At 38.1% G+C, this 15,689-nt stretch overlaps 3 protein-coding genes and 1 non-coding gene across 4 annotated transcripts; 2 read left to right on the plus strand and 2 right to left on the minus strand.

The window, feature by feature from the left end:
* Positions 1 to 984: 984 nt before the first annotated feature.
* On the minus strand, positions 985 to 5,662 carry LOC119990599 (SEC12-like protein 2). The gene is made up of 10 exons (XM_038836587.1): positions 5,300 to 5,662; positions 4,412 to 4,506; positions 3,611 to 3,761; positions 3,012 to 3,103; positions 2,792 to 2,891; positions 2,612 to 2,687; positions 2,387 to 2,507; positions 2,163 to 2,279; positions 2,005 to 2,069; positions 985 to 1,352 (listed from the first exon to the last, which is right to left on the minus strand). The coding sequence occupies exons 1-10, from the start codon at positions 5,597 to 5,599 to the stop codon at positions 1,231 to 1,233; spliced, it is 1,239 nt and encodes a 412-aa protein (XP_038692515.1). The 5' UTR covers positions 5,600 to 5,662; the 3' UTR covers positions 985 to 1,230.
* Positions 5,663 to 6,323: 661 nt separating this feature from the next.
* LOC119991002 (probable sulfate transporter 3.3) lies at positions 6,324 to 10,286 on the minus strand. Its single transcript, XM_038837170.1, has 12 exons — positions 9,812 to 10,286; positions 9,666 to 9,714; positions 9,353 to 9,560; positions 9,099 to 9,270; positions 8,802 to 8,867; positions 8,477 to 8,590; positions 8,244 to 8,360; positions 7,968 to 8,094; positions 7,374 to 7,851; positions 7,184 to 7,269; positions 6,696 to 6,772; positions 6,324 to 6,585 (listed from the first exon to the last, which is right to left on the minus strand). The coding sequence occupies exons 1-12, from the start codon at positions 10,124 to 10,126 to the stop codon at positions 6,424 to 6,426; spliced, it is 1,971 nt and encodes a 656-aa protein (XP_038693098.1). The 5' UTR covers positions 10,127 to 10,286; the 3' UTR covers positions 6,324 to 6,423.
* A 3,967-nt stretch (positions 10,287 to 14,253) lies between these two features.
* On the plus strand, positions 14,254 to 14,335 carry TRNAS-AGA. Its single transcript has one exon. It is a non-coding gene; the product is annotated as a tRNA-Ser (tRNA).
* Positions 14,336 to 14,703: 368 nt separating this feature from the next.
* Positions 14,704 to 15,582, plus strand: LOC119992092 (10 kDa chaperonin-like). The gene is made up of 3 exons (XM_038838714.1): positions 14,704 to 14,937; positions 15,021 to 15,160; positions 15,279 to 15,582. The coding sequence occupies exons 1-3, from the start codon at positions 14,833 to 14,835 to the stop codon at positions 15,325 to 15,327; spliced, it is 294 nt and encodes a 97-aa protein (XP_038694642.1). The 5' UTR covers positions 14,704 to 14,832; the 3' UTR covers positions 15,328 to 15,582.
* Positions 15,583 to 15,689: the final 107 nt, after the last annotated feature.

Consider the following 15,689-nt stretch of genomic DNA (forward strand, 5'->3'; position numbering starts at 1 on the left):
TTTGTTTCTAATATATGCCGTGTTCATCAAAAAAGTCTCTCCACATTATGTGTGTTAAGACCTGCCTATATCACGTCTATCCCTAAGCTGGTTTTGTTTACCGTTTACATTGCGTATTTTTCTTAGTTGATTAGAACTAGTGGATGAGATTCCAATCAAACTCTCGAGTGGGCATTAAATATGCCAATTTGCAGAAGGTCCACAGCCTTTGGATTTTGCTAAGAAGTTTTAGATAACAGTTGAATAGTGCCTCCAACTATTTGACTTCAAATTCAAATTATTGGCCTATTTGCTCTACCCTGGACTTCAAAGCCTCGCGATGTAAAATCTTCTAGTGATGGCGGAAGCCACCATTTACAATTTTACATGGAATGGGGAAACTATGCACTGGGTTCTACTAGAGGCGTAAATTAATGGGCCATGCTAGTCCCTGCCCAACACATCTTTACAGGCGAGGCGTAAAATCTTGTAGTTATAGATGATGGGCCATTCTGGGCCCAGCGGGCCTGCATGGTTGGATGCAATGTTGTATAAGAAAGTTGAATCTGTTACAGATATTAAAGAGCCAAAGAGGGAAAGATGGATTGTTGATGTAGTTGTTTAGTGGTTCGAAGCTTGGCTTTCATATTGACGAGCTAAGTTCAAATCCACACTTCTTCACATTTGCCTAAACGGGCTGGGCCATAGGATTGTTCACGATGGTTAAAAAGGAAGGAGCTGAAACTTTTCCTTGCAGAACATCTCCAGAATGTTAATTGATCAACAGTTACAATATCGAATCAAGAAGGATGAACATATTTTAGATTCATTAAGGTGACAATCTAAGTCCCTCTCCAGTGCAGTTTATTTAAAATGCGAGATTCATCTAACATCATTCATTTTGATGTAAGTGCGGATTCAAATGTGATGGGATCCACACATGAATAGTGTTAGATGGATCAGACACTTTAAAAATAAAATGTGGGATCCCACATAGAGCAGTGCTCGACAATGTAATATCTAATAGATATAAAGTTTATTTGAATGTACAATTACAAGGCAGGCCACGCTCCATATAAAGTGTTCCTTCGTCACGGATAAATTGAGCTGCCTTAAAATAAGCTAAGCGCAGTCAGCCCTAAAACAACATAACCGTTCTTTCATCAAAAAAGTATCCTTACCTTCCGAGTATTGTCAACTTCTCATTTGTTCTTTGTCATTATTCATGTAGAAAACAAAAGGGCATGGTTTTCACATTCGGATAATGAAGCCACTCTTCTCTATCAGCTGAGGAAGGATTCCTTCTTGCTTCAGGAAATACACAGCAATTGCAAATAAAATGATAAGCATGATGCCCCACACGCTTAGACCTCCTGCAAGAGTTAAAAAGAGAAGTTAAAGACATTATAAGTAAGCTCTTAGAAGCCAAATTTTCAAAATATTAATCTGAAGAGGAAATATGAAGTAAATGTACTAGAGCAGATCCAAGTGCTCGACCCAACAAGGCCAGTGCATGAGCATGGAAAATATCAGGCTAAGTACGAGAGACGTTATCACAGAGCACAAGTTACATGCTATGGAATATTATCACAAATTCATTTTTTTCACGTTCTCTCTGTGTTGCATTACTTTCATACTTCAAACCGATTCATCTCAGTTATTGTAAAATGTCAACCTCCATGTATGAAGCATCTAGCCTTAACCTAATCTCCCAATTTGTAAATGCTATAATTAGAGAAAATAAAACACATTTTTTTAAATTAACTTGCATCTAAAACAAAGACGTGATTGAGAAGATAGAATGAGCAGGTAGTGCGATGAAATTAAACTGATGGTTGCTTGCTCATATTAATGAGCAATCTTCTAGCCAGACAGCCTTGAATGTGAGGCCAACACAATTTTTGTTAGTGGTGAGGTTCTGGCTAGTGGCTACACATAACCATCGAGTAAAAAAGGTCAGAGCATGACCACTAACTAAAAAATCCAGATGAAAATGAGAAGAAAGAGAATACACAAGCTATATACCTCTTTTCTTTTCCTCTATCACTGTTACCCTTGCACTTGAGTCCATAGATGCAGACACCAAAGCCCTAAATTCAGCAAAAAAAACAAAGGTCACTACCAATTGATATTCGCAAAAGGGAAATAGCGTTAAATTTTAATAGAACGGATTCACATCTAACCTTGAATCATTAGTAAATGCTAATGTCGTAACCATCCCAAGATGCGCTTTTCGAATTAGCTTTTGAACTTGCATGTTCCTTGAATTTAGTACCAAGACGTCTCCTTCAATTGTTCCACTGCATGTCAAGCAATCACAAGAGGAAAAAAAAATGTTAATAGGAAAGCATATTGGTGCTTCTAAACAAGTTCAAGTACATCAAACAATTAAGCGAAGATTTTCTACACTGAAAGGAGCTTGCCATCAGACGAAACATTGAAGGAGGATATGGGATCACGAACGACTTGCTTTGAGCTCATTCTCTTCCATGATGTTGTGTTCCAAGACACAATAAATCCACGTTGTCCTATGTTAAATAATATCAGTGATGGTTAGCTCATAAAACAGCCATGCAGCTGAGGGCAACTTCACTCCTGAAACAGGGAGTTGCTTTTAATACCAAATATTCACCTTTTACTACAGCAGTGTATAGAACATGATGCCCATCATTGCGCTGTGAAAATCTGCAAAAGGCAAAGACTTCATCCTGGACAAAAGAAATAATTTAATTGACTTAAAAATTCATCATGAAGCATCTGAAATGACTTAAAAAGACGAAATGCTTCAAGAACTTATCATGATTAGGCTTACATTTTCCTTTGGTAGAGAAGCCACTACCATTGATGATGATACATCCCAAACTCTACCGGGGCCACCACGTCCCAAGGAGATGAGAAATTTTCCATCAGGGCTGCAAAACAACCCGGCCAAACATGTAGTGACCAATATCAGCGAAGTTACAACAGCATTTTCATTTCTATGAATCTAGTATCAGGAAGAAACAGATAATTATTTCATAAGGGTTGCAAACCTGAAAGACAAGTCCTTCACAGAAGAATGAGCTTGAGCCTCGTGGAGAAGAACTTCCATACCAGGCCAGTTAAAAACCCTTAAATTTCCATCCTGTACTGCACAAAATCATTAGATCATACATCATGCTGCTTCTGATATAAATGATATCTTTATTGCTCCTCAACATCATTATCTAAAATTTTCAGTTTGCACCTCTTGGTGCCTTTAATTAACAATTTTCAGATGAAGGAAAAAATCATTTTCTAGAACAAGAACCTAAGCAAGAGATGTTAACCGTATTTAATGCAACATTTCAGCTTTCCGAGAACATGACTTACGATTGAGAGAGTGTATCTGAGAAGCAGATCCTAAAACCTCACTGCATTCGGGAATAATAACCTTAATAAGCCAAGACTTGATTCTGCTTAATATAATATTCATGCCTAACAAGTGAAATAAACACTAAACTGATAACATTTCATGTGGAAAATGAAGAATGATTCAGAACCTGAAACTTTCACATGCCTTTCAGTCAATAGTATAGCTACAGACACCAAACAGGACTTTCATACATCATTTGCATCCATCTTATAGGAAATTATGAAATTCGATTTGTACCTCTCCACCGACAGCAAGTATAGAACCCTCAGCATTAAACGCCAATGCTAACTGCTGCACAATGTCTTCTAGCGGGTTGAGCACTTTATCTGACGCTTTCAACCCAAGTTTGTGGTCTTCAGCACTCTTGACCTCATCCCACTCAAAAAATCTGCCCATGAAAGGCATGGTCATCTTTCTTTACAAGAAAAGGTTTACTAACAGCACCAAGGGAGTGCAACTGTGCAGGAAACCAAAATTAAACGTTTGAGAACTTAAAGACAATCTAATAAATTGGAACAATAACCACTCAACCAGAGCTTCACTGCAGAAAGTCACCTATCCATAAAAACTAAGATGGAGTACTCTGTATCTTCAAAAATTCAGGAGATCCGTTCTTTCCAATTCCAGATTAGCCAACAGGTGGCTTGAAGGACAAGAAGCATTACTTGTTTCCAGTCTTTGCCAATAGATAAGAAGCGCCAAGCCTCAACTTCTGAGGCCAGACAACTATGCGGAACCCAGTTAATACCACATTAGATTACACACAGGTCCCCACACATTCCTAGATTTGGAGCAATGGAGCAAGAGAAGTGAAACTGTTTCTTCCTCTGACTTACAAAGAACACATCTATTAGTCAAGATGTAGCCTCTTCTTTTCAGATTGTCAATAGTGAGAATTCTACCCCAAAACGCCTCCCAATGCCAAAAGAAGAATGACACTTCATTCCACCAGCGCATTGACCCATAAGCATATCTTCCCCTAAAATCTTGGCTTAATAATAAAGTAAGAGGCACACTATGACTATATAGAGAACACACCTGCAACTTTTTGGCAATGCGCAAATGATACCATCTCCTCCTGGGTGAACAACCATTCTATAAGGACAATCAGAACCAAGTCCAAGCTTCGCTACCTGAATAACACATAAAGCACAAGAGAAGATGTAATTGACACAAGAGAAAGAAAAAGCAAATACCTAAACATGTAAACTACTAGTGCCCAACTTAAAGAAGTTCTATTACTAGTACTTTATGATTTAGCAAAAATAGAAAATTACACAAGGTAGCAATAATTATATCAATTACACAGCCTTTGTATTGCAAAAACAAAAAAATTGCAGATACAATGAAACAAAAAAATTGCAGATAAAATGAAAGCAATTATACCAACCGAAATGTGTTAACACGATGATATCAATTCAAGATATCCCAAAAACATTCCTATCAAAATTTGTTAGGTAACATTCCAATTGACAAGAGTTTTTTTTGTCAAGTCTCACCTTACATAGAAATCAAGATGTAAAAAGTGTGCTCTGCTTGAGGAAACACGATTTATATACATAGAGATCAATATTAGTTAACCTATTTTGAGAAACTGATGGCTGTACTATGATAAACGTAAACCTGAAAAGTGATATACGAGATCAATTGATCATGTACCATTTGGATGCGCTGAAACTAGAACAACATTTGAAGGGGATTTAGCACTATAATGACATAATTTCAAGGAAAATCTATAACAACAGCTTCCATAGATCTAAGTTCTCAGTCAATCGTCAGCAAGGAGAAGATAAATTTCGCCAATACAGCAATACTTATATGTTAACGCAGGTTCATAAGCACCTAGCGCTTTTTATACTGAAAACGCGAAAAAAAGAGAGACTCTGATATGAATTAGAGCAATAGAGGGGGGACTGAAGGTATTACCGGCTGTGCAGAGAGAGAATTGGAATCGAAGTCGAAACTGGCAAGGAGGATGGAGTTAGGGATCCCGCTGTGACCTTCGCCGCCTCCACCTGCCAAAACGACGTAGTTTCCGTCATCGGTAGTATCCGTCAGAGCGGCTGATTTATCATCGAAATTCTCATCGGTGGAAGAATCACGGTGATCCTCTTGAAGATTGGAGAGCTTGGACCTGACGTCCTTGTAAGGAACAAAAGCAGCTCCGAAGAAAGGGACGCCGTACTTCTGAAAGCATGGAGGGTCCGGGCCTTTGGTCTTCCCCATTGTTTTATCTATCTCAGCTGCCCCTGCTGCTAGTGGCGCTGGCGGTGGTATCGCGCGATCAAAGCAATTCTCGTGGTGATTGCGAATGCGCGTTAATCAAAGCTTCTATAGTTAGTCTATTATTTATTACCGACTAGGGCATGTAGAAAAATGGAATGTTTAAAATTTATATCCATCCTTCAAATTGTGGGGCCAAAGCATATAGACTTGGGAGATTCTAAATTCGATTTTCATTATAAACAGTGTCATTGTTTACACGAACTTTGATTCAATTTATCCAATCATCGAGTGTGAAACTGTAGACCAACCCGAATTTAGACATATATCGGATGTTCAAATAGTGGTAGCCTCGTTCTCGGTTTAAACAAAACAAAAGGGGTAATAACACTTTTAGGTACTGAATAATCTGACCCAGTTCAACTTGAAAAGTTTGAAAAATGAGTTCCCGAGTTAAACTGGGTCAGATTATTGTGTTATTACCCCCCAAAACAAAATGTCAAACACCTGCTACAATAAGAATAATATATATATTACAAGCAGGATGTCAGCCTAGCTAGTTCTCATTCTTATATTTCTACCTTGTGATCAAGGGTTCAATTCTTATGGATAGTATTTGTGTGTGCGTTTGTGTGAATTATGTGAGTGTGTGTGGGTTGCATGTGTGTACTTCTATTGTCAGATTAAAAAAAATACAATATATATATATATATAGCATAAATTTGCAAAATATAAAGCTTAAAAATATATAGACTAAATTAATACATAGTATAATGTTCCTATTCTTCATTTGTGAAATGAAGAATTAGCTATAAAAAATGTTGTTGTTATACACTGCTTGATGATTGCCCCTTCATTGTGAGTGAGAGTGAAGCTACAGCTTCTCCTACTGTCAAGTAAAGACTTTCAGGTCTCATCATAAAATCACGAATATCATCTGCTCTTTGTAATTTCTCTATCACCTCTGCCAAAGGATTCACCAGCACAAGCTGTGACACCAAATTTAACATAGAATTACTTAGCAGCAGTAAGAAATTAAGGTCCAAATCAGAGAGGGAAACAAGGTCATGAGTGTGTGTATGTATATATATATGCTAACCTCAACACCTTTGTTTTCCAGTGTTTGGTTGAGTTCCTTGAAGAATGCAACTCCACTTGTGTCTATAGAACTTACAGCTGAAAACATTTACAAGGAGAGTTCTGATCACTACAGTCACTAATGAAAGGCATTGCTTAATGAAATTGGCTTTGTTTTGAAAATTTTACGTATCAGAACCTCAGCCAAACATGGGGTAGTGCGACTTTTGATCACTGAAATAGTTGTTAATTTTCAACTCAGTCACTAAATGTTTAGACGTTTCAACTTGAAAACCCAAAGTTTAAAATTGTTCAAATTGCACACACGGGCAGATTTCTCACTATTCAGGTGGATTCTTTTTATTGATTTTTATGCCACATCAATAATTTGACTGCCCGAACAATCGAAAATCTGCTCGAGTGTCGTAATTTGTAATAATTTTCAACTTTGAGGTATCAAGTTAGAACGTTTAAACATTCGATGAGCGAAGTTCAGTGTTCAAAACTCACCTGACATGTCAAGTATCAGAAAATGAAGGCTCGGTTGTTTCTTTTCATCCTCCTCTGCTTCATTCTCTTCTATCCATCTCAAAATCCTTAATTTCATACAAATTCAGAAAATCATATTGAGATTGAACCCATGCACATCATAAAATGAATGCATATATATATATATACACACACACATATATATACCAACCTCTCATTGAGATAAGTTGTATTGGCAAAGTTGATGGGAGCTTCAACACTCCAAATGAGGAAACCTGGAACTCTCACTGCTTCCTTATAATGATGCAGATTGCGATATATGTTCGTCCCCGGAATATTTCCGAGCACAACTGTCTTCGGCCTTGTGATTTGCAGGAGAAGCTTGAAGATGGATATTCCCACGGCAATGGCGAGGCCGTCTTGGACAGAAATGAAAATGACACCCAACAAAGCACATAGCAGAACAAAGAAGTCGAATTTATCGATCTTCCAGATCTGATAAGCTGCAGGAATGTCTATAAGGCCAATTACTGCTGTGACTATTATGGCACCCAATACAACATTTGGTGTGTATTGGAAGAGAGGCATCAGGAAGAGGAGTGTCAGCATCACTGTCACTGACATTATTACATTAGACACTGCTGTTTTCGCTCCGGCGTTGTGATTCACCGCTGATCGGGAAAACGCGCCTGAAGTTTACCAAGGTGGTTAAAGCATATGCTTGAATTGGGTGGTAGCCAAGCTCGAGTCCCCACTTCCGTACCCAAAAAGAAGAAGAAGAAGAGATTGGAGAAAATTTAATAACCTGTCGTGACATAGCAGGATGTGGAGGAGCCAACCATGTTCATGAGCCCAATTGCCATCATTTCCTTGTTACCATCAACTCTGTAGTTCTTTAAGGCAGCAAAAGTCCTTCCTACTGCAATCCCTTCCTGTTAATATTTGTTGTCAAAACACAACATGAATTCAATTGTGTAAAAAATATGTACACAAGACATGATCATGGGCCAAGATACCGGCCTGTAAAAATGTTGTCAACCTGAATTTCATGCTGGGTTTGGTTTTGAATAAATAAACTTACAGTGAGGGAAATAATGCCAGTGACAAGTCCAGTCTTGATCACAAGTCCTAAGTGGCTTCCATGGAGGCGCAGCATGTTCCAGGAAGGAGGGTTTAGTCCTTCCGGTAATTTTCCAATCTAAATATAACAATTAGCACTAATTAGAAACAAAGAATGTTGAGATCAGGTTGGTTGTGATAGATCAACGGAACTACGTCAAATTGACCATAAGTACGTGGAACCCAGAAACTTACCACACTGATTCCATGATTTTGAGCCTTGAATGCAAAAACCAAGAGAGTGGACAGAATCACAGAGACAAGGGGGGCACCAGCTGAGACCCAGAACAGCTTTGGCCTTTTAATGCTCTGCACATACATGGCAGATGGCACACATTACCATATAAATATAAATAAAATAAAAACTAGAGACATTATACAACACATGCTATGCATACAAATATAAAACTGTCGCATATGTTATTTTTGGGTCCATTATGCACGTATGATCCAGATATGCAATTTACCAACAGTATCATTGTCATAATAAGAGCAAATCTACAAGAGAGAGATTACGTACAATGTGTCTTGATAGCAGAAGGAACACAAGAAGGCAAAAGCCCATCAGTATCGTTTGCCATGACCACTGCCACCCGAGAAACACACAGCAAAAGGGTTAAGAATAAATTATAAAAAAAGAAGCAAACAGTGTTATAAATGTTCTGTTTCGATACTTCAAATAATTTTGGCTGCTTCTGCAACTGCCTTTGCCCGTATACTTTTATGATAAAATTATGATAACAAACCCGTTTGATTAAGTGTTTAAATTAAACATAATTGGACTTTTTCTTCTCCCTGTTTAGGAGAGTAAAGTTACCTCATCAGTGTGATGGAAAACAGAGCTCAAAACAGGAACCAAACCCATTTGTTTGGTGAAGTGAGTGATCCCAAGCAAGGCCTTAAGCTGCTGTAATGAGACTATAATGGCTGCTCCAGCCATGAATCCAATAAGTATTGCCTTTGAAAGGAAATCAATAATAAATCCAAGCCTGCACAAATCTTACACCCATCAGTGCCCTGTTTTCATTTCTGAGTAACAGTAATGAGAAATTAAAGAAGGATCATCATCACCTTAACAACCCCAGAGAAGCTTGAAACAGACCAGCAAAGAAGGTTGAAGAAAAGGCCAGTTGAAGAAACAGAACAGGCTCTTTGGTTGGAGAGACTTCTTGCCTAAGCATTGATCCCATTATTAGAGAAGCAATTGAAACAGGACCTACTGCAAGGTCCCTGGAGCTCCCCAGAACTGCATATACAAGAGGAGGAACAAAGCTGGAGTCTGCACAGATACATACACAGACACACATTTATTACATATCTATGTGTGTATCAAAGAAACTAATATTTTCTGAGAAAATGAAGGGAAAAAAACATGTATACTCACAGAGACCAACTATGGGAGGCAAATTGGCAAGCTTAGCATAGCTGATGCCCTGTGAATTAAGACCAAAAGAGGTCAAATGCAGACAGAGACAGATAGATAGATAGATATCTTGAGTTGTGAATTAATACATAGAAATGGATAGTGACCTGGGGAATGGCCAAGCTAGCAATTGTGAGGCCAGCAACAACATCAGATTTCAAGAGTTTAAGGTTGTAATTAGGACCCCATTGAAGGACTGGGAATACATACTGAGCTCCAAGTACCCACTTCTTCTTGAGAGATTTCCCTTTGAATTGGCGCAGAGGGTCATCGGGGAAGAAGGTCTCTTTGAGCCTGGTCTTGAGTTTCTTCAAGGAGCTTGTAGGTGGCGGTGGCACAACCTTGTGAACCTCCATGGTTATTTCTAGGCAGCTGTGACTGTGAGACTGCTGCATGTTATTGTTGCTTGCATTTGCCTCCATTGGGTGTGTGGTCTCTGCTTTGCATCTCTCTCTCTTTTATGGTAGTGAAGAGTGATCTCTCTGTTCTCCACCCATCAATCAATCAATCTCTTTGGGGACCGCTACGCAACAAAGATATACTCATCTTTCATCTTCGAGAGAACAAAAAGAGAACAGATTATTTCAAGAACAAGGTAATGTTAATTGTTATAGCTTTATATATCATTGTACACAATATACATTGCAAGTAGAAGAGTTATTTCCGTACAAACCTATTTTTAAACTTTAATTACGAAAATAAGTGTTTTTGTTTTTGTTTTTATTTTTATAAAAAAATGACATAATGCGCTAGTTTTAGTAACACAAAAAATGCTACAAGATCGTAACTATATGAACAAACGCTTCGAATTTTATAGATGATAATGGTTTGGGAATTAAACTTCAAACTTTACAATAAACTGCATAATACCTCTAGTGCCTGTTTGGGAGGGCGATTCCCAAAGCGGGACCACCAAGCGGAACTGGTGGTCCCGTTTTACGGAACCGTTAGTGCCAAACATGCACAATAAGCTAGCTATAGCTAGCCATAAGCTCCAATACGAAGCTTATGGCTAGAGGTTTGTATTTTTTAAATTTTTTCTTTTAAAAGTTAAGTGGGGCCCATGCTTTGATTGTAATGGTCAAAGGTTTGTTTGGTAGATGAGTTTTTCTTCACTTAAGTAGATTTATATTTTCATTAAACATAGATTTATATTATGTAATTATATCTTATGTTCAATAAATAAAAAATCAAGCACGTAAATACCCATTAATTTCACACTTTAATTTAGTTTTGCCAAATGTCATTTTTTTAGAGCCAGTGCAAGTCCTTTTCGGTTCTTGGCATGGTGCACTCCCCTAAGCTGGTTATGAATTTTAGGAGGATGGTTAGAGATGATTAATACTGTTCAGAGAGAGGTAGTAGAGTTGGCCTGGTTTACATACAATTGAGATCGCCCTTCCCTAAGTCTTCCCATAAATGTGACTCTCTCTTTCACTTTACATGTATAGGCACTATTATTTGATGATGCGTGCATGATTCCAAATAGGGTAGTTTGCAGACATTTATCAATTTTATGACAACATCCTATCCTATTGAGTTTGCACAAACATATCTAAACATGTAAAATATATATCTATGATCCAGATTAGCTTCACTTTTAAGATATTATAGAGAGAGACGCCTTTTTTATTAAGAAATTGTTATCCTTGGATACTCGTAGGGATGGCTTTTTTTTTCCCTTGAAAAATATGTCATTTTATTAAAAGTGAGAAATTGAAACTAAACTTTTTTGTTTTTGTTAATCGAGAATAAACCATACCAGTTTATTCTTTGGATATTCAATATGAACATAAACTAAAGGAGTAAGACCCTTAGTATATGAAGAGAATAAACTATCACCCTTCCGGATTTTTTTTAATTTTTTTTTTGTTTATATATAATATCATAAGTCATTCATATTATGTAGAGAATCGCAGCAGTCACAGGCCCACAGAGCTCAATCCAAAGCCAATTGACCCACCATTAACATGGCAAGAGTGCAAGGCCAGGATCCCACGAAGGGCAACAGTAATGAATTACGTAATCAATGAAAAATTAGGTAATTTCTCAATAAATAACCATAAAAAAAGTTTTGAGAAACCCGTCAACTTTTTTAGTCCCCTCGTATACATTTATGGCTTCACCCCTGCTCTCAATGGGAATCGAAACTAAACTCTCTAACACCAAGTCTTTTTGATTGAAACAGGAAGATTATATTCAAAAATGTATTGGTACACGAGGAATCCCAGAAGGGATTGGAAGAAAGGGAACAAAAATAATGATTAGTTATGGAAAAAGAATATCCATATATGACATAAAGCCAAAGCAAAGACAGATTAACATCCAAATGATGAAGATTAGAGATTCTTATCTTCGATGTTTCTACAGAATATTCAATCAGCTGATTAGGCTTTTTCTTATTGGGTCACTGATGAGGACCGAGCTTGATGTAGCAACCGCAGAAAATGGCGGTGCACTTTATGAGTGTGGCTAAACTCCTGATTAGGTGTTTGGTCCATAGCAATGGCATTGTAGCTAGCTCCTTAGAACCTAAGGTTAAATTGGAAGCCAATTCAAAGCTAGTGGTTAGAATTTCACGTTATTTGAGAGGGATAGGTTAGAATATGTTATAAATATTATTGTGTTACGTAGGTAATTACGTAACAAATTATAAGATGGTATCAGAGCAAAAAGGTTTGAGGTCAAACATTAACTTCCCACGTTGAAAAATTGTAGAGGACACAAAAATCTACACTGGACTAGAGTGTCTCGTTAGTACTAGACAGGAGGGAAGGTGCACATTGAGAGGCGGACAGCTCTACCCAACTAAAGATCCAACTACGAATTTTTTACTACAACAACGGAAATATACGCTATTAGAGCTAAAATTACAACGGGCTGATACAAGATTTGTCTCCAATAAATCCTCGTGCTAGGATTTTTGCCCTCACAATAACAAAATAGTTTTTAACTTTTCCAGATTACATTTCACTTCATTTGTTGGGAATTAAATAATGTATATCAATACTCTTCCATAGTCATCCTAATCAACACAAGGCTCTGTCTAAAGAGAGCAAAAGCAAAAGGTGAATAAGCATATTTATACTTAGAAAAACAGATTAATTATATATATATATGTATGTATATAAGATTGAATAATGCAATGGAGTAGCATTGAATATTCATCAAGGATCATGAAATGGACGCCCACTAAGAAGTAAAAAGCTTCACCATAACTACTGGATCAACATTATCGTCTTGGGGTTTGTGACGTTTGTCACTCACTCTATCGTAAAAATAATATCTAGACCGTGCAAATAATGGCACCAACCTTTTGGAACTCAGAGACATGAAATACATGTTTTCTTTTTTCACAAGCAGTTTACGGATCTCAATGTTATTTGTTTCAAATATCTCAAATGTTGGGAAGGACACGCACGATTTCATATGTATCATGTGTGTCCATCTCAACATTTGAGATAAATGAGACAAAAAAAACATTGAGATTCGTAATATTTTCTTTATTCTCCACCGTTGAATCGTTACAATTAACAAAAAAAAATGCAGGCGGAACCAGATACAAAGATGGCACGACATTCTCAGAACCACATTTTATTGTCAGTTCCATCACCACTTTGCCGTCCAAAGAGGATATATCATATATGGCCTGTGTTAAAAGGGTTTCTGATCTAAATTATATGCCTGACGCCTGTGTTTTTTTGCTAGTGGACCATATATATATCACAGGTTTTTCTTTTTCAAAAGATTTGTGTTGTGGTGCCTACCCCACTACTACTAGTCTACTACCTTTCATGCATGGATTCTTCTTCATGTACTATCAATCTTTGCAAAAGTTTCATCCCCACAACCCAACTGTGGTTCATGTATTTTCCTTTTGAATCTTTTTGTTTGTCACTATTATTATTGGAAAGAATTTGGGAATAGAGGGATTTGAACCTGGAACAAGAGGAAAGTGGCTGGGAGTCGAGATATTCCAACCACAATTCGCAATGGGCGATCGCTTTGTTAGTTATCTTTTCGGATTTAGGGTTTATGGTGCCCGAATTTGGCAGTTCAAATCAACTAGCTATGATGTTTTTTTGTGAAATCCTGATTCCGTAGACTTGTCTTACTTTCGGGCTCCCACTCGCATAGTAGCATAGGCTTTGGCACGGTCTTACTCTTACTTGTTGCCAGCGTGGTGTGGACTCTTCTTACGACCCAAGGTTTATGCTCATCCGAAGGGCATGTTAAGCTAAGTGGCTAGAATCCTGTCGATTTTGTGGACTTGTCCCATTTTCGGGCTCCTACTAGCATGAACTTCAATCTAATCTTATCTGTTACCAACATGGTGCAAACTATTATGATATCCCGAGGTTTACGCCCTGTTTGTTGAGCTAAGGGTTGATCGATTAAAAAAAAGAGAGAGTCAAGCCATTCGATTAGAGGGGCTCCTCTTTGCCTGCTCAATGCCTTTTCTTGTTTCATAAAATTATTGTAAGAACGAACCATATCAATCATTTGATTTGGCGTTACATAATTAATAAAGGGACGTGGAAATATGAAGGTGGGCGTGCCGGAGTGGTTATCGGGCATGACTAGAAATCATGTGGGCTTCGCCCGCGCAGGTTCCAATCCTGCCGCTCACGACATTTTGGGCCATACTTTTTGCCCAATCCACCTCTCTCTTACTAAGCCTGGCCTTTTTAGCCTTCTAAATGGGCCAGAACTCTCATCCAAAAGGCCCACATCTCTCCAAAACGGCAAAACCCTATACACTCTTCGCTAAAACCCTAGGACCTAGAAACTTCCATCCCAATCGAGAAAGAAATAGAGCTCAAAAGTTCTGTCTCTTCGCCCGCGCAGGTTCGAATCCTGCCGCTCACGACATTTTGGGCCATACTTTTTGCCCAATCCACCTCTCTCTTACTAAGCCTGGCCTTTTTAGCCTTCTAAATGGGCCAGAACTCTCATCCAAAAGGCCCACATCTCTCCAAAACGGCAAAACCCTATACACTCTTCGCTAAAACCCTAGGACCTAGAAACTTCCATCCCAATCGAGAAAGAAATAGAGCTCAAAAGTTCTGTCTCAACGCAGCAAAACCCTTAATTTGCATCCAACGCAAGCAGTAACTAGATCTTAGCAATGGCGAAGCGCCTTCTCCCAACCCTAAACCGCGTCCTGGTCGAGAAGATCGTCCCTCCTGCCAAAACCAACGCCGGCATCCTCCTCCCTGAGAAAGTATCCAAGGTGAATTTTTTTTGTTTACTTGCTTGTATTTATAGATGTATGTGATGGATGAGAGGGTTCTGATTGAATTGATGGGGATGCAGCTGAACTCTGGGAAAGTGGTGGCTGTGGGTCCTGGAGGAAGGGACAGAGAGGGGAATGCTATTCCTGTTGCTGTTAAGGAAGGCGACACTGTGCTTTTGCCCGAGTATGGTGGCACTGAAGTGAAGCTTGGTGAAAAAGAGTATGTTTTTTTTTTATGCCTTGATTCTTTGTGATTTATTTTCATTTCAGTTTTATATCACCCTGTATGAATGTAATGACTATTTTGTGTATGTGGGCTGCTGGTTTTTTTTTTACAGGTATCTGTTGTTTAGGGACGAGGACATCTTGGGCACTCTGCATGATTAAAATACTGAATCAGCCATTGATTGGTACGGTCTACTGGGTTTTGTTCTAGAGGGTTATGGTTGGGGTTTTTAGGTTTTACTCAAGGACGAGGATGTTATAGTTAATGATTACGATAATCCTTGCTTTACCCCTAATGCTAATGTTTATTTGGAATCAGATAAATGTTGGACATATTTTCTCTCTAATTTTTGCTTTATTGTCATTCTTTACTTTTATTAAGTATGGAATTACAGTTTGAAAATGTTTTTCTGCTTATTTCATATATATGTTGCAATCTTCGGAAGTTGAAATCTTATAGAAGAAGATAGAAAACATGCTGAATTGGAACTCTGTGATTGTGTAAAAGTAGGCAGATTATCTCG

The sequence above is a fragment of the Tripterygium wilfordii genome, chromosome 22 (genome assembly GCF_013401445.1).
Source record: "Tripterygium wilfordii isolate XIE 37 chromosome 22, ASM1340144v1, whole genome shotgun sequence".
Classification (NCBI taxonomy): Eukaryota; Viridiplantae; Streptophyta; class Magnoliopsida; order Celastrales; family Celastraceae; genus Tripterygium; species Tripterygium wilfordii.